Source organism: Hyalella azteca, unplaced genomic scaffold (assembly GCF_000764305.2).
Source record: "Hyalella azteca isolate HAZT.00-mixed unplaced genomic scaffold, Hazt_2.0.2 contig14817, whole genome shotgun sequence".
In the NCBI taxonomy this organism is placed as follows: domain Eukaryota; kingdom Metazoa; phylum Arthropoda; class Malacostraca; order Amphipoda; family Hyalellidae; genus Hyalella; species Hyalella azteca.
In genome coordinates this window covers 215,529-238,613 of record NW_025944691.1, presented here as the reverse complement: position 1 = coordinate 238,613, position 23,085 = coordinate 215,529, and the positions used below count along the sequence as shown (strand labels likewise).

At 37.4% G+C, this 23,085-nt stretch overlaps 1 protein-coding gene across 2 annotated transcripts; it reads right to left on the bottom strand.

The window, feature by feature from the left end:
* Window positions 1-1,782: 1,782 nt before the first annotated feature.
* On the bottom strand, window positions 1,783-21,679 carry LOC108670956 (dual oxidase maturation factor 1-like). 2 transcript variants are annotated; one of them, XM_018158447.2, is made up of 14 exons: window positions 21,570-21,679; window positions 17,746-17,961; window positions 16,525-16,582; window positions 15,303-15,437; window positions 14,581-14,682; window positions 14,279-14,432; window positions 12,627-12,844; window positions 11,405-11,521; window positions 10,970-11,055; window positions 9,895-10,009; window positions 9,098-9,150; window positions 8,258-8,307; window positions 6,982-7,089; window positions 1,783-3,608 (listed from the first exon to the last, which is right to left on the bottom strand). In XM_018158447.2, the coding sequence occupies exons 2-14, from the start codon at window positions 17,926-17,928 to the stop codon at window positions 3,569-3,571; spliced, it is 1,419 nt and encodes a 472-aa protein (XP_018013936.1). In that variant the 5' UTR covers window positions 17,929-17,961; window positions 21,570-21,679; the 3' UTR covers window positions 1,783-3,568. The 2 variants fall into 2 exon arrangements, with proteins under 2 accessions (XP_018013936.1, XP_018013935.1); XM_018158446.2 differs by having other exon boundaries at window positions 21,574-21,679.
* Between the last annotated feature and the right edge of the window lie 1,406 nt (window positions 21,680-23,085).

The following is a 23,085-nucleotide window of genomic DNA, read 5'->3' as shown; positions in this document are numbered from 1 at the left end:
ACGATAAAAAGATATTTATGACCGTAGTTATACCGGCATTTGCTTACACGTAAATATCTATTTTAGTATGACTGCCGGGAGTAATAGGGCATTGAAGCGAGTTATCTGCTAGTTACGCCAAGCAAGTTATGACCAGGGGCCACACTTTCAAAACTCGCCAAGTGAACGTAAGTACTAACGCTCTATTTTCTTGTCAATGATTGGTGAATTTTACTTGAAAGGCCGTTAATGATTGGCTGATGAACTTACGATTTCTTAACTTTTTGAACGTATGGGCCCTGAAGCGAACATCATCGTGTATTTGTATGTGTGCGCTTCTCTGTTTGATTGCTCCGTATGATAAGAATTAAAAATTAAATTAAAGGTATGCGTTGATGACACTGATGATGACCGTGAGGTGAAATGTCAACGGATTCCTTATTTATCGAAATTTAGGTTACAATAGCGGCGAAGGCGGCGACGAAGGCGGCGCATCAGCGTGACCGTGAACTACGACGTCCTAAACTCATCACAAAGTCATCACAAGGTCAAAAGAATATTTAAAGAGATCTGGTGTATTCCAAATTACTTTGATGGTTGATTCACGCCAATATTTTGTAATCATTGCTATTCTTCTGCTTAAAATAGCTAAAATTGCACCAATAACTTAGATCTTAAGAATTTTTTTTGCTTTCCATATTTTTTATTTCAGAATCGAATAAAAGTTTGTACTTTACATAACTAAGAAAGCATTATATTTTGGGCATTGATAATTTATATGATAATTAAAAACTATTTATAGATAAGGCCGTCCGGTAACTCAAGATATTAAGCCTAATATTTGTCAATACTTGAATTCTTGATGCCTTAAATGACCCGGATGCAATTTTTTCAAGTTTGACCGAGGTGATAAAAGGGAAATACTGGGATTCGACATCTGAATGTCGGTCATATATAGGCTTATACTTTATCTTTTTTTGCATCATTCATGTTCGTAGTTCTTGATCCTCAAAAAAATTGTTTTTTTTTTCACTAAATTAAATGTTCTCGAGCTCTACAGATTGCTGTCTGTCTTATCTTGCCTACACTGATAGTTATTCATAGGGAGAGTTCGAGTCAGGCAGACAGCTTGAGTTAGGCAGGACTTTTAATGATTAATTATAAGAGCCAATTAATTAAAGTAATTAAAGTGATTGACGTTATTAACAACTATAACTCAAAACTCGGTCGTGGGGCCGCATTGGACTGGTCTTCAGCGGGCCCAGCAAATTTGAAAAAAAAAGATAGTTATTCATTTACGTTGTCGTTAAACAAAATTAATAACAAACGATTGCTTGCCTACCGTAACCTAATTTTTATTCGGGATTGTTTAACACAATGATGCCTTTTTTCATAGCTGGCAACTGATTTTCTTTTTCATTTGAATCGGATTACTGATGCTAACTTACATGATTTAAAGTTTTCAAAGTTCCAGAAATTCTATCAAAGGTTTGATCTCGCTATGGAGAGTTTAAAAATCCTGAGAAATTTGTAGATTACTTCAAGTCTTTTATTATTGCTGCATTTATTACGAAACTTCTCTTTGATAAATTTTAGTGTAAACAATTGTACATCGATTTTTATTTGCCCCGTAGAAACCACATTAATCAAACTTCATTTAAACAAAGAATAATTTTTTTTCCAAAAATTTAATTTAACTCATGATAATTTAGGGTATAGAAACATTTCATATTCATAATCAGCGAGCAATCTTATTTAGTTGAAATAAATAGTTCAGTACAGCATCGCAGTCAGGCCATTAACCGTAAAAATGAACGGTAAGGTAAGAAAATATACACGAGAACACCAAGTATATATAGTTTAAAGAAGGAAAGCTACAAATAATATATATTATAGAAATACTAGCATACTAGCGATCTAGCATGTTAATGATCGCAACAGAACAATATAATCTTGGTACAATTGCTGAATAATACGGTTTTGGAAAACATCGTTTCAAACAAATCAATGGTATAAAGTCAAGTCTCTATTTCTGTGCTAAACTTTAGTGTTCCAAGAGGTACATTCAAAATAACAAACAGGACAGCTGAATAGTTTGAAAATCGACACACGTTATACATATTCAGTATATGCATAAGATGCAGTCACACATGGTAAAACATAAATTATAAATTATATATAATATAACTTTTATTTACGCGTTCACTGCGTGTGGTCCTTTGCGTTCAAGAATGGTAATGAAGACAAACGAAATTAATCGTATAGGATCAATTGTTTTCGACGGTCTAGTTACGCTTATAAAATGAATTTTTCGCAAAATGATGTTACATAATAATTAACATTTTGAAATACTACCTTTAATTCTAGCAGCAATATAAATGAGCTTTAAAAAATAGTATCTAACATTTTATTTACTCGCATTGTATACAAATGAAGAGTCTTCACAGAATTAAATTTCAAGTGGAATAGCACAGTAACACGGAGGAAGCCAGTAATTCGAAAAAGCTCAGCGTAACCAACTATTTAAATGATAACGAAGGTTGCAATTTTTTTTACTTCTTCCTGCTATTTCGCCGCACAACTTTTTCAGTTCTTTGAAAGATCTTGTAAACATAAATTACAAATCCACGCAGAAAAATACAAATTTTCATAGGGAATTTATTAAAGTATATCGTTGTTTCAAGCAAGCATCTGGTAGCTCCTTTTCCTTTGAAGGCTCGAGCAAGATGCTGTGTTCTCGTTGCCAAGCAGAACATTTTTGCGTAACAAATGATAGCGGGTCGAAGAAAACTGTTTGGAATGCGTTTCATGACTAAGTATACGATCCTCCTATTCCGTAGTTCGGGAGTGAATCGAACGATCATTCTTAACACGAAACGATAAACAGATTTCGGGATGCACTTTAGAATATATAACTCAAATGAGCGTAATATTTTTCCAAATGTTGCCCAAAATGCGGTAATGACTTTGATGAGAGCCACGTTCAAGGTCCGAGTCGTGATGAATACCGCTTCAAAACAATACTTTATACTGACTAAAACAAACAGCAGAATTTTGATTATGCAACGCTCTAGACCTCTAGTTAAATGGCGGGCAGCGTTTGAAAGCAGAGCACACACGCTATTCTTGGGGGCATTGGGCTCAGGTTTCCTTACGATCGAAGGCAGGTTCAGCACAGCCGGTGGAGTTGAATTCGGAGTTGAAGACGAACGTCGAGGAATCCTGATGAGCATCTTGCAGAAATTGTTTTAGAGGCTCTCTATTAGTTAATAAAGTTCAAACGATGTCGATCTTGACTTATAACTCTGGCAGGAAGCAGGATATTAAAAAATAAATACAATTGCAAATCAGGCAGATCAAATCCTGGCGAGCTCCTTTGTAATGTCGTTTAAAGTTTTCGGGAAAAAATCTTTGCGTCTCAAAAATTTCAAATTATCTATTCACAAGCACATCAAATAAACTTGGTAATAGGCTGGAAACTGCGTCTGTCCGATGACAGTTGATAGATTATTCAGTTGCTCTGAGTTCGATGATGGCAGTCGAGTTTTCAGCTCAAAACGTTGGCAGTCGATTGAAGAACGTAGCGATATCAGCGGCGATGGGGCAGCGGAGGAGCGGGTTGTTGAGGTCTGCAGAAATAAATTCTCATGAGAACTATGAAGACGCAAACACGGCGTGAGAGCGCGAAATAATTTCACTACCTCATTAAATAAGCGCACGAAGACCTGTATACAATATACATGTTAGTATATGTTGGCAAAATTCGTTCCTTTAAGCAGGTTTAATTGAAGACCAGAGAATTCATTTTATTGGCAATTTTCTTATTAGTTTTTTCAATAGATCGAAAAAGATTTTTCGCTTGCACGGGTAAATCGAAAATCAGATTACCGAAGGACATTTTTATTTCCTTAACGATGTTTCGAATGTTTCTATCATTCATTATCAATATCAAACTAATAAGAAAATTGTCAATAAAACGAATTCTCTGGTCTTCAATGAAATCTGCTTAAAGGATCGATATACATGATGCACAAATGGGTGACCAAATTTTTCGCTATTGATATTCTCTAATGCGGATATAAACCATGATTAAAAATATTAGGCTTCAAGTCAGTAGCCATCAATTTACAATACAGACCGTCGCATTTAAATGGTCAAGGTTTACAAGACCGAGCCGAAGGAAAAGTTGATTTCAATGAATTATCGCGATGAGTATTTCACTTTGCATTTATTTGCAAAGTTGGTCATTTAATAATAATCAATCAGTGATATATTTGAGTCGCTATACAAGCAAAGCTAGATGACATTTACCTTTTCGCTGCGTTAAGCTGCATTACGACGACGCTACGTATTATTCACAAATAAGAGCAATATATGTTTTGAAAATCACTGGTATTATTTGTATGAGAATAAAAGTTTTAATTAGTTGGATCCCTTTCGGCGTGATATCACACAAGGTAATATTGGCTACTTTGTATTGGTTAGATCGACAAAATCTAATCTATTTCAAGTAGTGCAAGTATTGTTTAGAAGCGTGGGCAGATTTGGTCCGATAGATGCAGAAAAGGTCTAAACTTTTGATGTTTACTGTCAATGACATTTATTTGGAAGCTACGGCAGATTTGAGACAGTATGTCTTCGTAAATTATTAAATTTCTACGAAAATGACTGGGAATTTTATGAATACTTTGAGCAGAAGGTTAATGGAAAAATGTACTTCAATATAACAATATGGTTAGTTGTAAATTCCTTTTTCTCGGCCTTGAATGAATGATGAAGCTAATAATTTTTGCATGATAGCGCTTAAATTTGGCAGATGTACTGCAGCAAGTATTGTTAATGTGGCATGTCACTGCCACTGTGTTAGTGTTGCAGGTGCCTGCCACTGCCACTGTGTTAATGTTGCAGGTGCCTGCCACTGCCACTGTGTTAATGTTGCAGGTGCCTGCCACTGCCACTGTGTTAATGTTGCAGGTGCCTGCCACTGCCAGTGTTAAAGCTACTAACAACATTGTGTGTGTATGTATGTATGTGTATGTGTATTTCCCATCCTGGTAGTGGTAACTTGGGGAGAGAGAGGCTGATCTTTGGCCCAATTTTGATAGATCAGTTTTCAGCGCAATTTCTCATTCATGGAAAAAATGCACTATTGTGCTCGCCATGTCCGTCTGTCTGTCTGTCCGTCTGTCCGTGACTTCACGTTTTCGTCGACGAGAAAATGCGTTCTCTGTCACTCACTGCAGTGAGTACTGAGTTATATTTTTCTATGGTAGTTCCACGACCCTCATTGATGGCCACGTGGCCAGACCGTGATACTGAACAGCCGGAACCATTATTTTGCATTACACAACATTTGGTGTAAGAAGGCTCATCCTCATGTGTCATGGCGATCAGATAATAAGTGATTGGAAACCAATTTATTTTCATACCAAATCAGTGAAAGAAAACCCTCACTGACAGGTCAGGAAGAAACCAGTTAATTCATTAAAGTGTTCCACAATATTTCTATCCGGAATCTACGGGAATAAAAAAGACTAAAATAGAATTGCATTTCAACTTGTGCTGTCAAGAATCTGTTGTCAATAATGTAGTCATCGACAAATATCCCCTGTTGAATTACCTTGTCGAAATCGAGTTACTCGAGCATAGGCAGGGAGGTCGAGTGGTTACAGTTCAGGGGCCATACTTTCAAAAAAAGTTAAGAGATCGTAAGTTCATCAGCCAATCATTGACGGCCGTTCAAGCAAAATCCACCAATCATAGACAAGAAAATAGAGCGTAAATAATTACGTTCACTTAGCGAGTTTTGAAAGAATGGACCCAAATTACCAGGGGCCATGCTTTCAATCGTAAGTACTTACGCTCTATTTTCTTGTCTATGATTGGTGGATTTTGCTCGAAAGGCCGTCAATGATTGGCTGATGAACTTACGATCTCTTAACTCTTTTTGAAAGTATAGGCCCAGAACTAGAGCGGTTGAGGTCTCTCGTTGACAAATACTGGCATCCCTGAACATGGTTATCGGAGGTGAAGTCTGAAGCTATGTCCATCCAGTAGCCAGACCGTTTCTAGACTTACGAGCGATTTGATGAATGCTATTAGCTATTAGTCAGTAACGTCTTTTTATTTTGTCTCGTTGCTCGCATTATATTATTCACAATTTGTATCAATAATCACAATCACCATTTTTGTCATGTCATGCTTTAAAATTCTTTTATTACATGCAAAAACTCAACATCAATAAATCTGATATCGAATAATCTCATCTATCAACCTCGTCCTAAGAAACTCTAAGTTTTCTTTGTATTGTAGGAACAGTGAACTGTGGGTTCGATACCAGCAGCCAACAGCTTAAAGTTCAAGTCAAATCGATAAGGTGGTCGGGTGGTTAAGCACAGTGGATGTAGGAGCAGTGAGTTGAGTGTTTGAGACCCGCAACAAGCTGTGAAATTTCTGCGATGTTTAGAATCGGCGGCAGGCCTATTGGCTAAGATGCAACGCTTACTACGCTTTTATTATAATAATAATTCTGCGCTGCATAGAATCGGTGACTGGGCTATTGGCTAACCTGTAACGCTGACTACGCTTTTATTATTATAATTATTCTGCGCTGCTTAAAATCGGCGACTGGCCTATCGGCTAACCTGTAACGCTGACTACGCATTTATTATTATAATAATTCTGCGCTGCTTAGATTCGGCGACAGGGCTATTGGCTAATCTGCAACGCTGACTACGCTTTTATTATTATAATAATTATGCGCTGCTTAGAATCGGCGACTGGCCTATTGGCTAACTTGCAATGCTGACTACGCTTTTATTATTATAATAATTCTGCGTTGCTTAGAATCGGCGACAGGCCTATTGGCTAATTTGCAAAGCATTTACTATTATAATTTACTATTTACTATTACTATTACATTTACTATTATAATAATTTGAGGTATTGCAATGCTGATTACGTTTTTATTATTATTATAATAATTTGAGTTATGTGACTCACGCGTTGATGTAGGGAGCATTGCGCTGAGGCGGCGCCTGAGGCAGCACGTTGCCGTACGTGGGCTCCTCCACAACGGACTCGGGGGTGGCGGGCTGGTGGGTGACACGGCTGCAGCACAGAGACCCAGGGATACTTGTTAGCATTAATATTTTCGAAATAATTTATATGAATTTGAAGATAAAAAATATATATTTTATAGATAAATGTATTATAGATTGGTTATTAATTAAAATAATATTAGTAATTAAAATAGTAATTTTGTAGCACTAAGTAGTAAAGTGGGTTTCATAAATAAGGATGGCAAAACACCGTACCTGAAAGGATACTGATTAGCATTAATATTTTCGGAATAAATAATACGGATGTTAAAATAAAAATATATATATTTATACATAAATGTATGAACGTATTACTAATTTAGATAGTAATTTTGTAGCACTGACTAGTAAAACGCCTTCATAACAAGATGGCAAAACACCGCACCTGAAAGGGTACTTATTAGCATTAATATTTTCGAAATAAATTATACGAATTTGGAGATGGAAAAATATATATTTTATAGATAAATGTATGAGCGTATTACCAAATAAAATAGTAATTTTGTAGCACTAAGTTGTAAAGTGGGCTTCATAAATAAGGATGGCAAAACACCGCATCTGAAAGGATACTCATTAGCATTAATATTTTCGAAATAAATTATACGAATTTGGAGATGGAAAAATATATATTTTATAGATAAATGAATGAACGTATTACTAATTAAAATAGTAATTTTGCAGCACTAACTAGTAAAATGGGCTTCAAAAAAAGATGACAAAACACCGCACCTGAAAGTCTATAATGAGTGCAAATAAGATATTCTGATGTCTGATTTCTGTCGGCTTCCATTACAGATTTCTTAAATAATTAACATCAAAGATTACAGGTCTTATGACAGCATTTTATAAAAATCTTTAACGAAAAGGACCTAGGAAAATCTGAAAAGACTTCAACTGATTAAAAAGAAAGTAAAGTTAAGCCCTACATCAAAAAAAAAGTTGACATGATCGAGTAGCTAGAGCAACTATACGTCTGGTCAGCCTTACCGGTGTTGTTCGTAAGTTGATTGGGTTTGATGAGAGCGATTCTTTGATTGTTATCCACATCGAACAATGCTTACTCATTTCAATCGCATGGTTTTTGATTTTAGTATCAATCGCAGCACTTATTTATATTTGACGAATAATTTTTTTCTCATTTCTGCGTTTATATTTTCATAAAATAGAATGATACTCACACAGGCGGGAACGTAGGAGGTGGTGGAGCTGAACCCGGAGGCGAGAACTGCTGGAAAAGGAGTAAGTAGATAGAAGTTGTTTATTTCTATTTTGACAATAACATTTTAGACAATTTATTCCAACTACAATTGGAGATCTCAAAAAATTCTCAACATATGGCGCTCGATTCTTACAAAATCGTTTGGTGGGAGATGTACGTACTGAAAAAAAAATTATGGATCATTTAATCTATTTAGTGCGCACTTCCTGCCCGTTTTACTGATAAACCTTTTTGCCCGGGATAATCATGGTTAGGATGACCCGAACAAGAATATATTAGATAAAACCTTATTTATTTCTATTATTATTATTATATATTATATTTCTATTTCTCTGAGAGGAGCTGCTAGCACCAAGACTCCGCTCGCGAAGTCAGACATTTCGCAGCACTTTGAGTGGACAGGAAAAACGTCCCCACAAGTAGCAAAAAAATAGGATTTTTGCTTATGATCGTCGTTTGCTTGTTTCTCAAGGTCCTGTCATGTGAAACCTTCAAAACAACTTGGAGCAGCATTTAAAAGACACTCCTTTTCGCATAATTTTTTGCACAACTGGAGATTTATTTTTTACTAAATTATTTGCTTAAAAATTCACGTGAGAACAAGTAACCAGAATCTTCCCCATGTAACATAATTACTACAATATAAAATAAACATCGCAAAAATTTACATTTGCCAGGTAATAATTCTATAATATGAGAAAGAAATAATTGATATTGACATAACAAATATGAAATATATATATCCGAAATATAATATAATAATAAATAATATAATAATATTTTAATAAAGGCGACATACCAGGGTGCTGCTTTGAGCATCTGCGTACAGTGGTGCAGGCGAGGGCGGCAGCGCTGCAATACATAAAAGACTTGTGTCTTTTAAGATTTCAATTAAAATTATTTTACAAAAATATTTATAATAAAGTATACAGTCACATTATGTTATACAGATACTAAACTTGTCGTTGATATTCATATAATTGTCAATCGCTTTCTGTCTGTATGAAATTATATTAACTTTGATCGTAATACAATATTGATGATCTGAAACACGAGGTGAGGATATTGAGCAATCACTACAATACTGAGGTAGCTGTGACAATATTGAGCATCATGTATCAATGAATTTAGCATTGCATATAGGAGATATGGGGAGAATTTAGCATTACCGAGAGGCGAAAGAGGCGGCGGTCTTTAACATTACCGAGGGGAGATATGGGGGTATTTAGCATTAATGTGGGGAGATATGGGCATTACCTCAAATTTAGCATTACCGAGGGGAGAAATGGGAGTATTTAGCATTGCCGATGGGCGATATGGGGAAGTAATCACCATAGCTGAAGGGCATGAAGGGCAATATGGGGTATTTACCATTACCAATGTAAAATATGGGGTATTTAGCATTAACGAGGGGAGATATGGGGAGGTATTTAGCATTACTGAAGGGCAATACGGTCGTATTTATCATTACCAATGGGAAATATGGGGTATTTGGCATTATCGAGGGGAGATATGGGGAGGCATTTAGCATTACTGAAGGGCAATATGGGGGTATTTACCATTACTAATGGGAGATATGAAGGTATTTAGCATTACCGAGGGGAGATATAGGCTGTATCTGCTGAGTTTTCCAGTTTCGCTTTGAAGTTCCGCGGCTCCGGTAGCGGACTTGCAGCAGAGGAGCGGCAGGTCCTATGTGAGGTGGCTGCGGCTGAGGAAAGATAAAGAGATTGCAAGACCCCTTCAGTCACTTTCATAACAACGTTAGATTTTGCCAAAATTGTAATTTGCCTAAAAAACTGCATTTTGAGGAATGATTATTGCATTTTACCGGTTTCTGCGCACAGAATTCTGAAAGAAAACTGAACACAAATATAGATTCGACACGATTTTAGGCTTGTCTTGCAAATTTTTAAATAAACTCTTTATAATTAGTCTGTATTCTGCATTATTCTGTATATGTATAATGCATCGAAATAACGAATGATTTGCTGTCGATCATTTATCACATTCCAACACAGTTGTTGCAGTGCTCTGCACTCACTGCTTGAATTAAATAATTAATTATTTATTTAAATATTTGAATTTGTTAGTTAAAAATAACTCAGAAGACCAGGAACCTCGCATGTTTGGAGCTTCGACCTCAGCAATTAATCTTGCGTTCTCTATTAAGTATTAATTTTTGCTCTACTCAGGCCTATGCAATAGGCTCCTACGTGATTAAGCAAGGCAACAAAAATTCGTCTTTTTACAACAGCGTCGACCTCTTGTCTGTAATTATTTTCGGGCCAAGAAGCTTAATCTCACTGAGCTATTCACTGTGAAATAGTTTAAATTCGAAAAATGTATACGACGAATTGAAATATTTTGATCGAGACCAGGAAAAAAGATTGAAAATTTAAGCGAACTTTGAAAGTGCGGCAGACTATATAGTGTGTAAAGGAAATAAAAACGTTTAAATAAAATTTAACTAGTGATTTCAATTTGGTGAAAGCGTCGTCTGTTGTAACTCCAAAACACGGTGGTATTATGACACATTTTTTAATTTTTCAACCCAAATTGAAGTATTCTAAAAGTTGAAAGTCTCGCCTTGAAATGAATAAATGTTAAATGATTATTCGAGAGCACGATTCATTTCTTTCATTTATGAAAAAAAATTATTTTAGAAGACCTTAGAGTGTGCTGCGATAGGCGACATCTCGATGTCTCTGTCGGTAGAAGCTTCGTCCGCCGCTGCGTTCGTCAAGCCTTCGTCTTCTGCAAATGGCAAATAGATACGTACTATGTGGTCATGACCATCGTACTATGTGGTCATGACCATCGTACTATGTGGTCATGACCTTCATACTATGTGTTCATTACCTCCGTACTCTGTGGTCATAACCTTCGTACTATATGTGGTCATTACCTTCATACCATGTGGTCATTACCGTCATACCATGTGGTCATAACCTTCATACTAAGTGGTCATGGCCTTCGTACTATGTGGTCATTACCGTCATACCATGTGGTCATAACCTTCATACTAAGTGGTCATGACCTTCATACTAAGTGGTCATTACCTTCACACTAAGTGGTCATTACCTTCATACTAAGTGGTCATTACCTTCGTACTCCTCCTCGACGTAGGCGATGGGGTTGATGCCGAGCAGTTCGCATGCGAGGTCATGATTGTTGTAGTCCAAGATGAAGAGTAACAGGCCGGTCAACATGCTCACAATGCCTGTTGATGTGCATTAACCAAGTTGATCTTAGTTAATAGTGACAAATTTATAAATGACATAAATTTATTTAAGTCAATGCGTTTTGATTAGATAATTAGCATAAATAAATAAAATAATTTCTACAAGTGAAAATATATTGAGAAACTCTCAGTCTATGACCGAACCAGCAGGGTTATGTATGAATTAAGTTATCCAAAAATTATACAATTCGATTTAATGACCTAGGTTTTGTTTTATAGTCATATAAAATAATCGATAATATAAAATATAAAATAATAAAATAGTTGTTTTATAGCCATAAGCTAAAGAAGCTATAATAATCACTGGGTTTTTGTGCTATAAGTTATTTAATTCTATGGTTGAGTCTGCAACAAATGATTCATATGCCAACAAAATCTATGCCTGGATTTTGGTTGACAATATCAATGATTTAAATTAATCTTCTTGACATCTTTGACTAATCCGTCGTGACATTTGAATAAAATTTGAAATGAATTTCAATAATATGATATCGAGGCTGAAAATAATAATAATAATTAATGCTAAATTTTTGCCATTCATACAAAGTACACAAACCTGAAAAGACAAAATGCTAGTCAAATGAATATAAATATGATTATATTTATAAAACAAGATCATTACGAGCTCACGATCAAAATTAGTATCTATAATGATCGAGCAAATTTATTTGACAGTACACTTAGAAAATTGCTTGGGCCATAATATCCAAAATAGTGACACGCTTGCTTCGTGTAGCATTGACACGTCCGTTATCGGGCCGAAATAGATCAAGATAACCTACATATAACATATTGATCTCGGCGCTGAAGTGTAGGCCTGATGTGGCCTGTCGCCGATTCTTTTCCTTTTCGTGCCTTGTTCATAGATCTAAACTCGTGTCATTTGACCGGATCTTTTCATGACTGGCGATAGTTTGAAATAGCTACTCGCCATCCACCGGGTTCGATATGGTGCTAGGCATTTCAAATCTGAACATATATTTTTCCATAGCTTTATCTAGTCTGTTATGTATGTAATATGAGCAAAAGTGAATCGCTATTTAGATAAAGTTTAATCTATATCTCTGATTATTAAACCACTCACCCACAATGAGCGCCAGATACCAGTGGACACCAAACTTCGTTGTAAGGATCTTATGAGGAGGGTCAAAAGGCACGGCCAACTCAAAAGAGTTCCTCACAGAGGCCCATAATATGGCTGCCGTTGTGAGGCAGGCGCCGGTCAGAGACAACATGGTGGCTCCGTACCTCACAACCATGTTGCTCAGGATCATTGTTAAAATCCAGGCCGGCAGAGCTGCCCTGGATTCGATAAAAAATATTAATTACATTTTGAATTATAAAATTATTTGTAAATTAATTAATTACATTTTGAATTAAAACGTTGAGCGATGTAAAAATCGCTCAATTTTACATCTGAATGAATAGAATGTGAGGATCAACGTTGTCCTGTTACATAATTATTTCAATTTAAAGTTTAAATTTAATAGAAAGCCTACTATCACAGTCTTGGATATGTGACAACACAAATTGCGTGCAGAAGCTTCTTTATTTTTATAGATAAAATGTAAAAGATGGTCAGCGAATGGAATTTAGGAGAGTTGATAAAATAAAGAAGGGCATCGGAGAAAAGACTTACAGCTCATTTTATGTGTACTTGGACCATCAGCGTTACTGGAGATAGCTGATTTCAGACATTTTTTATAAAAACCTAAATAATTTGGATAACAATCGCGTAGCGCAAAAAATGGTAGCGCAATACCCATGCACCCTCTTCAAAAATTTCACGACGAAGAGCCTACTCTTTCGCATAGGTAAGGTCAGTCCCGCTCTGTGTAAATCAGAGTCCTTTAGTGCGTCCTTTCATTAAGGTAAAACCAGCTAGTCTTGCTTATATAAGAGTCTTGTTAACATAACGGCCTATCCTATCGCACCCTTGTGCATTGCAGTCGTGTGCGTTCCACCACGCAACCCGGTAACTCACCAGATGCCGATGTAGGCGCACCATCCCGCAACCCAGTAACTCACCAGATGTAGATGTGAGCGTACCATCCCGCAATCCGGTAACTCACCAGATGCAGATGTGAGCGTACCATCCCGCAATCCGGTAACTCACCAGGTGCAGATGTGGAAGTACCATCCCGCAACCCGGTAACTCACCAGATGCAGATGTAGGCGTACCATCCCGCAACCCAGTAACTCACCAGATGCAGATGTGGGCGTACCATCCCGCAATCCGGTAACTCACCAGATGCAGATGTGAGCGTACCATCCCGCAATCCGGTAACTCACCAGGTGCAGATGTGGAAGTACCATCCCGCAACCCGGTAACTCACCAGATGCAGATGTGGAAGTACCATCCCGCAACCCGGTAACTCACCAGATGCAGATGTGGGCGTACCATCCCGCAACCCGGTAACTCACCAGATGCAGATGTGGGCGTACCATCCCGCAATCCGGTAACTCACCAGATGCAGATGTGGGCGTACCATCCCGCAACCCGGTAACTCACCATGCGGCATGCGCCATACTTTCAAAACTCGCTAAGTGAACGTAAGTACTTACGCTCTATTTTATTGTCTATGATTGTTGGATTTTGCTTGAAAGGCTGTCATAATGATAGGCTGATGAACTTACGATCTCCTTTTTATGATCTTTTTTCTCTTACCATCTTTTTTTGAAAGTATGGGCCCAGATGCAAATGTAAGAGATCCTTCCCACAACCCGGTAACTCACCAGATGCAGATGTGGGCGTACCATCCCGCAATCCGGTAATGCCGGCCAAATCGAATGCCTTCTCCATCAAAGGTCAAATATTCGGCGATCCAGAGGATAGGAAGCGGTGTGCCGCGCTGTTGGTGCATCCGAAACTCCCTGTTGAAGCGCCCCGCTGCAACGGACAATCATTTCACAGCTCCGAGAACAATAGCTACTATTTATAATATACATGTGTATTTTCCCAAATCATTTATAAATTTATTTTACCAATAATCCCGTAAATTTTGAGTTTGATAATGTATTGAAGCAGATATTCTCACCGAATGGGCCGAAGCCTGCTCGGCCCTGTGGCCATGTCCAGCTGAACTGTTCGTTGTAGTTGATCGTTTCGTTGGCGAGGTCGTGCGTGGGCGGTGACTCCGCTAATCAAACACAACACAACAATCAATTATTTGCATTTGCATGCATATTAATTTACGCCAACTTGGTTCATTGAATTTATTTTAAAATTCGTAAATGACATTTAAATCACGAATAGGTGTATTGACGATGGGTTACAGTATGTATTTGGCTTATTTAAATCACAAAATATTCAAGGATTCATGTACGTAACATGTTGGTGTTTGAAAATTAAGGAAATATAACATACAATACTAGTTGTGTGAGTTCTATTTTCGGAGGTTAATATTGAGGGTAAGTTCTAACACTTCACACTTTTGAGGGTAATGGTGAGGGTTATTTCTAACACTTCTCACATCTAAGGGTAATATTTAGGGTTATTTCTAACACTTCTCACATCTAAGGGTAATATTTAGGGTTATTTCTAACACTTTTCACATCTAAGGGTAATATTAAGGGTTAGTTCTATCACTTCTCACTTCTGAGGGGAATCTTTAGGGTTATTTCTAACACTTCTCACTTCTGAGGGGAATATTAAGGGTTAGTTCTATCACTTCTCACTTCTGAGGGGAATCTTTAGGGTTAGTTCTATCACTTCTCACTTATGAGGGAAATATTAAGGGTTATTTCTAACACTTCTCACTTCTGAGGGTAATGTTGAGGGCTCTTAGCCCAAATTTCACGCCGATGTGGGCATGAATCTCTGTAGGGGACCCAGGCTTGTAGGGGGTGGGGGTCGAAAGCTCCCCAACCTCCCAACCGTGGCCGAAATTGCAAGCTTAGTATAAAAAAAGAATATTTGATACGTTAAAATATGTATTATGATGGTAATCAAGGGGATAATATGTCAATATAATGGTCGCTAATCTAATAGTAAAGTTTTTTAAATTGTTATTTTAATTGGAGTTTTGAGTAATATATAGAATTTGCGAGATTTAATTTTTAAGTAGCTAAAGTTAACGCCAATAACTATAAATAAAACCACTGCTAAAAAATATTGATTTTTTGAACTCAATATAGTTCAAGCTACAGGAAATGTCTTCAATAGCGAGCTTTGAACAAAAATTTGTTTTAATATAATCGACTGATGAACTTTATCGAGGCAAAGTTTAACATATATCAAATAAATGCATAGGGATTCAATTCGACATTTTCGTCATTCAACAAGAAAAATCCGAAAGAATTCCAGTTACAGGGTCAAAATCCGAAAGAATTCCTTGAAAGAATTGTCAGTTTCCGATCACTCGTGAATTTCAGGAATGCTTCAACAAGAAAAATCTCATTCGAGACGCGCGTTCATTCGGGCGCTCAAAATTACAAACGTGACGAGATGACAAATTTGCGTCCCGAAAACGTCCCAAAAAATCTGCATGGCTCCTTCACTGGGCCGGCGTTCAGTAATGCCAATGTCTTGGTTCTGAAGAATTGACTGGCCTAAGAAATTGCCTATTTGTTCCTTAAAGGAATTGAAGTTTTCTTGAGCAATGAAGGCTGTAAGGAAAGCAATGCAGAGTTCTTTGCGTGACTGCAGAACAAAAAAACTGAATGGCGTTGAAGATTTGCAAAATTTTGAAGGATTGCCTTCGTGATTTTTATTTCAGATCTTCTGATAAACTTCGAGTATATTGAATGTCTTGAATGTCATTAAATAGCATTAAATGACTTAGAGATCCCCGAGTTAGTAATTTCAAGTGTCTGTTAGAGATCCACGAGCAAACGAGCACTTGAAGTCTAGTGCATTTTGATCACCGATTTTAATATAGACAATATATCTTCAATCATTCTTGATTAAATACAACTAAATAACAATAAAGTTAGACATAAATCGAGAGGATATTCCAGGAACACAGGAGGACAATAGTCACCCATGATCACCCCTCCCAGGAGGAGACTCAGCAGCACGCGTAGAATCACCAACATCCGCTGCAAATAATAAATAAATTTATGAAAATTAATGAAATAAGGAATGAATGAAAAATGTGAAAATAAAAAGTAAGCATGAGTAAAGAAAATAAAGTACACATGCGATTGACTTCTAAAGAAACGACTAATTCAGCTTTCACAAAACAAAATGTAATTAACGAAAATATTTAATATTTTTTTTTTAAATTTAATGAAAAAGCTAAATGTGCCTTTTTGCATGGAGTATTTTTCAAGAAACGCTGCAAAAAATTTAGGATCAAAAAGACAAGCATCGTCAAGTCTAATAAGGTTCTCGTTCGAATAATTTCAGTTAAACATGCAATTTTGCGTTGGAATCACCTCAAATTTGACAAGCATCTTGAAGTCAAGCACAGTCACTGTGAGTTGAACAGTCAGTCAAGAACAGTTGCCCTGAGTTGGAATGTTATCCTATGACAGTCGTCAATTTTGGTCGGAATTGTGCCATAAAGCACTAAACAGTCACAACAAAGTTTAAGACAGTCTCCATAAAACCCTATACAGTCAACATAAACTCTAGAACAGTCGCCCTACAATCCAAGACAGTCACAATAAAGCACTAGAACAGTCACAATAAAGCACTAGGACACTCGTAATAAAGCACTAGGACAGTCACATTAAAGTACTAGGACATTCGCCATAAAGTCTAAAACAGTCATCATAAACTCTAGAACAGTCACCTTACAGTCTAAGACAGTCACCGTGAGTTGGAGGAGCGCCTCAATGTCAAAACTTGAGCTTGACGGGCACCATAAAGCCTAAGACAGTCACCATAAAGTCTAGGACAGTCACCATAAAGTCTATGACAGTCAAAATAAACTCTAGAACAGTCACCCTACAGCCCAAGACAGTCACCTCGGGCCTGACGGGCACCATAAAGCCTAAGACAGTCATCATAAAGTCTAAGACAGTCACCATAAAGAACTAGAACAGTCACCCTACAGTCCAAGACAGTCACCTCGGGCCTGACGGGCACCATAAAGTCTAAGACAGCCATCATAAAGAACTAGAACAGTCACCCTACAGTCCAAGACAGTCACCTTACAGTCCAAGACAGTCACCCTACAGTCCAAGACAGTCACCATAAACTCTAGAACAGTCACCCTGCAGTCCAAGACAGTCACCCTACAGTCCAAGACAGTCACCTTGGGCTGGACAGGGACGATGAGGGAGAGGGAGACCGCCAGAGAACAGAAAGCGACGATCCAGCCCGTCTCCAGCACGTCGTACGTCACTGCGGTCTTCTGCTCCGGGTACATCGTGGGGAATGGCACATGACGTGCGAACGTGAATATGCTCGCATAGTGCGGGTTATCGTCGTCAGACATCTTTGTTGTATATTTCTATTATATTAGACGGTTCTGCAAAGATAAATTGTAGTTTAATACAGCAAAGATAAATTGTAGTTTAATACATATAGCTTAGTTTAGACATTGTGGTGTCACAGATTGAATTCCATATGAACATCCAGACGATATTATAAGAAGAGCGTCTGGAAATTGGAAGGAATTATTTTAGTTCACCTATCACACCATATGGAGTCTTCTTCAATGGAGTGGCAAGATTATTCTTTGCTAGTTTATATTAAGAGATTCAACGCGCCACTTCACACATCCGGGACCCGAGGGCGGGGTGACCTGCCTAGCGAAGACTCGGACACGGAGGACGACGAAGGCGGCGCATCAGCGTGACCGGGGACTAGGAAGTCCTAAACTCATCATAAGATTCGAAATGAGGTCCTACACTCAAGAAACGAATTCGTAATATTGCACAAATAGTGACACGCATTTTAATCACAACTCGAGCTGGGAACGGCCGTAGCAATGATACGTAGCAATGACAATAGCAATAGCAATGACATGATACGGCCGTAGCAATACAATGGGTCACACGGACTGGTCAAGATAACCCGTACAAGGGGCAAAATTGCATCGCTATTTGGACATTTCTCACATGTATTTCTGAGTGTAGTGATATATACATAATGTACGTATATCACTACATAAAATGTAACCCGATTTAATTGTGTTGAAAAATTTTATCGAGGTTGCTGGCGAAATTCCAATAAATTTATATAATCTCAGTTAAATGAGAATTAATCGACAAGACAGACTTATGGAAGTCTTGCTAATTAAATGGTTTCTAATTACATAATGTCGCATTTTCAGCAAAATTGTGCTGCTTCAACTCGAATTCAGAATATTTATATATATTTTGAAAAATAAATTTGGTTTATGAATCGTTCATATCCTGAAATGTGCATTTATAAACGAAAATAAGAAAATCAAATTAAAAATACCGCTGTAATACGACAACGATAAAATTTTATACGGTTTTATCGTTTCAATAAACGTACCAACATTAATGAGATTCTGAATTTCTTATGAAGAGCACAGAAAATAAGAATTTCTTGAAGAACTGCAGAATATCTTGATAGTCTGTACGTAACAAGTTCATGATTGCTTCGGCTCTACACAAATAGCGTTATAAATTTAATTAAAATCTTGAACGTGAAGATACATGGAACGTTGCAGCACGCCTGTCTCGAGCGTGAGAATACAATGAAGCAGCAGCACGCCTGTCTCGAGCGTCAGAATACAATGAAGCAGCAGCACGCCTGTCTCGAGCGTCAGAATACAATGAAGCAGCAGCACGCCTGTCTCGAGCGTCAGAATACAATGAAGCAGCAGCACGCCTGTCTCGAGCGTCAGAATACAATGAAGCAGCAGCACGCCTGTCTCGAGCGTCAGAATACAATGAAGCAGCAGCACGCCTGTCTCGAGCGTCAGAATACAATGAAGCAGCAGCACGCCTGTCTCGAGCTTCAGAATACAATGAAGCAGCAGCACGCCTGTCTCGAGCGTCAGAATACAATGAAGCAGCAGCACGCCTGTCTCGAGCGTCAGAATACAATGAAGCAGCAGCACGCCTGTCTCGAGCGTCAGAATACAATGAAGCAGCAGCACGCCTGTCTCGAGCGTCAGAATACAATGAAGCAGCAGCACGCCTGTCTCGAGCGTCAGAATACAATGAAGCAGCAGCACGCCTGTCTCGAGCGTCAGAATACAATGAAGCAGCAGCACGCCTGTCTCGAGCTTCAGAATACAATGAAGCATGAAGAAACTGAAAGGCTTGATTGATGAATTGAAAGAATTGAAGAAACTGAAAGGCTTGATTGATGAATTGAAAGAATTGAAGAAACTGAAAGGCTTGATTGAAGAAACTGATGAAGATTGAATGATGGAAGAAACTGAGAGGGTTTTGACTGCTGCACCAGGGCAATGGCTGACGATAATCCAATAAGGCGGCGCTATAGTGCCTCCTAACTCTTGCCTTCAAGTTAAACTGCTTCTGTCATCCTCACTTCAATGTAAGCCTTTCTTCTCACGCCACTTAGCCTTTCACTTCAACGGTTACGCCTACGCAGCTCATGATATTTAAAAGTAACTACGAAAATTTGGATATATTGCGAACACTAACTAAGTTGACAGTTATTTTACAGCCGAAAAGATTTCGTATTTAAAACGTAAAATTCATTTTTTAACGTTTGGCCTGAAATGTACGAGGTGAATGAATATGGCGATATATCTATGAATCTTTTGGGCGCTGGTGGTAAGTCTAATAACCTGGTCGTTAGATATGAAAGAAATTGACGTCAGTTAATGCATCACTGGAAAAGGAATTCACTTTTTGAACATTGATGGCAACTCTAGTTTCTGTTTACCCGAATGCCAAATGCATTTAGAATAAAACCAAATGATCGAAACGCACGTGCGAGCCTTCTGAAGTATTGCAGGATTCATTATGACTAAATATAACAATTAATGTTCTAGCATTCAAGTAAAAAATATCCGATGCAATTATTCAAGTGTCCAGTTTTGACCAATTTTTTCCATAGAAACTCTTCAAAATAGCGAAATTTACACTCAGTGACTCAGAAAAACTTATGAATTATTATTTTTACTAGTTTGGTTATTGCCGCCGGTGTCATGAAGCTAATGATACTATGGATTAATATTCAGATTTAAATGGTAATTGACATGCACATTATTTCGCGCATTTATTATTGATATCAACGGCTGAATGTGTCCCAGCGAGCCAAGCGGCAATTAGGCATCTCGGAAATGGACAAGGCCGATAAGAGTGCAGTCGAATAAAATGATAATACTGGTAATAATTAATATAATTATAATATCAATAACCCCTAACATTATTGTTGTCGAATTTTAGTGAACAGTACCAGCTTGCATTAGAGCATTTTAGTGGGAACAACGTTGTCCAAAATTTGTCCAATTTATCTAAAGACATTTTGATTATATTCCAAAATAATCGCAGATAAGAGGACCCACAGACCTCGTCAGAAATATCAACTAGAAATGCATTGTTTTTTAGCCACTCAGTTATATCCCTGAGAAGTTAGGAAAAATTTTGTTCTTGAAAAATATGCTGATACCGTTTAAATAAAGTAAACTGTATTTTATTCAACAATTAAATCATATTTATTTATTACCACCAAAAATATACATGGTTGATGGAAAATGTGCTATTAGTGTCCACCTGCCTTGTTGAGTTTCCTTGTAGTTATACTATTGAACTCACACCTTGACCGAAGTGATGTCGCTAATTTTTCTAGAACTCCCACATATGATTAAACTCTACTTCATCTGTAGCTTCCACTTATTATTAAACTGATGTTCCCATTTTATCCGGAACACCCATATTTTAATCAACGGATGTCACCATTTCAACCGGAACTCCCTTAAACTTCTTTTAGGATTTAACTAAGGTCAATAATTTTTCTAAAGATATAACTAAATATTTTTATCTGTATTATAAACAATTATTAAATTTGAACGTTCAGTACAGCTACAAATTTTAGACGATATTGACGTTTTTTAAAATCAAATAACGTGAAATGAATGCACATATGAATTTTTCAGTAATATTGCGATTTTATTTCAGTACTTACTGACCAATTATTGACAATTTTTTCACTAGCTTTCATATGGATGATGTTTATTCTAATACTGCAGATATTTTAATTAATAGTTTTGCAAATAACTGAAACTGTGTCTGTGTTAGATTAGCTACTCTTCACAGGACGCTGAACGCTACAGTGTTCGAGCGTCGGGCGTCGCGCCGGAAACCTGCGTGCCTATCGACAAAGGATGCTCTTGCCGATTTCGATAGCGCTTTGGTACGGCGACAAACAGAACAAAAAAAAATATATAACTCAGGACTCACTGCAGTGAGTGACAGAGAGCGCATTTTCTCATCGACGAAAACTTTAGGTCACGGACGGACGGACGGACGGACAGACGGACGGACGGACATGACGAGCACAATAGGGCATTTTTCCATAAATGAGAAAATGCGCTTAAAAGGGTTTATCTGTCTCGGAAAATGGCATTATCAGAGAATGAGCTGGAAATTTGTTGTTTATTTACTAGTTAATTTATGCTAGGGAGTTGCTTCAAGTTTCTCGTTCGATTCTGCAGGTTTTTAATGCAAGGTTTTTCAGTAACGTGCGGTGAAATAATATAATTTGAAAATCGTTTGAATTCATGCTTTGGATAAAACTAAAAAGGGGACTATAAATTGAAATTTATTTGCTAAATTGAGTTTTTCGTAATAAAATTTATCTGACGAATTCTGTCGCTAACTAATTTTTAATTCTAGGTATCAATGTAAGGTAATGAATTAATTGATATGCTATAACGATTAACATTTTAACCTGAGCGATATCAATAGTTGCATAACCTTACCTTCACCGTCAATTTCACCATATCGGCCTTGATTTAAAATGCAGAAGAAAATATCACATTCTGAAATATTTAAAATTCATTGCCTCTGAAGGTAAATAAAAAAGATGTAACTTTAAATCATCATGGATAAAATATGCACAGATAGAATATAAGATTAAATGCTATTCCCGCTATTATGATGTGAACTCACTTATCGTGTGAACTCACATAACAAGTCTTGAATATTATTTATAGTCGATAAATTCATGTCAGTCTTATCAGTACGTAAATAATGTAATACAACGAACTTATCAATGACATTCAAGACAAATTTCAGCGTTCATATAGGCTGATGACATTGCAGAACCTATCTTTGAATCAATAAAGAATGGTGGCCATCGCAGATATTATTTCTATAGACTCTCTATCAGCGGTTTTTAGGTTCATTTTCCACTGATGCTTGCCTCTGTTCGAATTTTGAGCTCACTTTCTCAAGCATCGCAGGAGACCATCTCCGCACTTGGACTTTTTCTGCCAATAGAGGAAGGTCTTCTGGAAATCGCTTGCATTTTCTCCCTGGAAGTCCTACCGTGGACCGTAAAACCTATTGCCAGGAAATGAAGTTGCTGAGCGCGGCAACGCAACGCGGAATTTCAGCCGCAAACGCGGTGCATTTGCGCTCAATGTTGCACCGCGGCCGTCAGCAGTTCTTGCTACGACAAACGTACAAGAAGAAATATG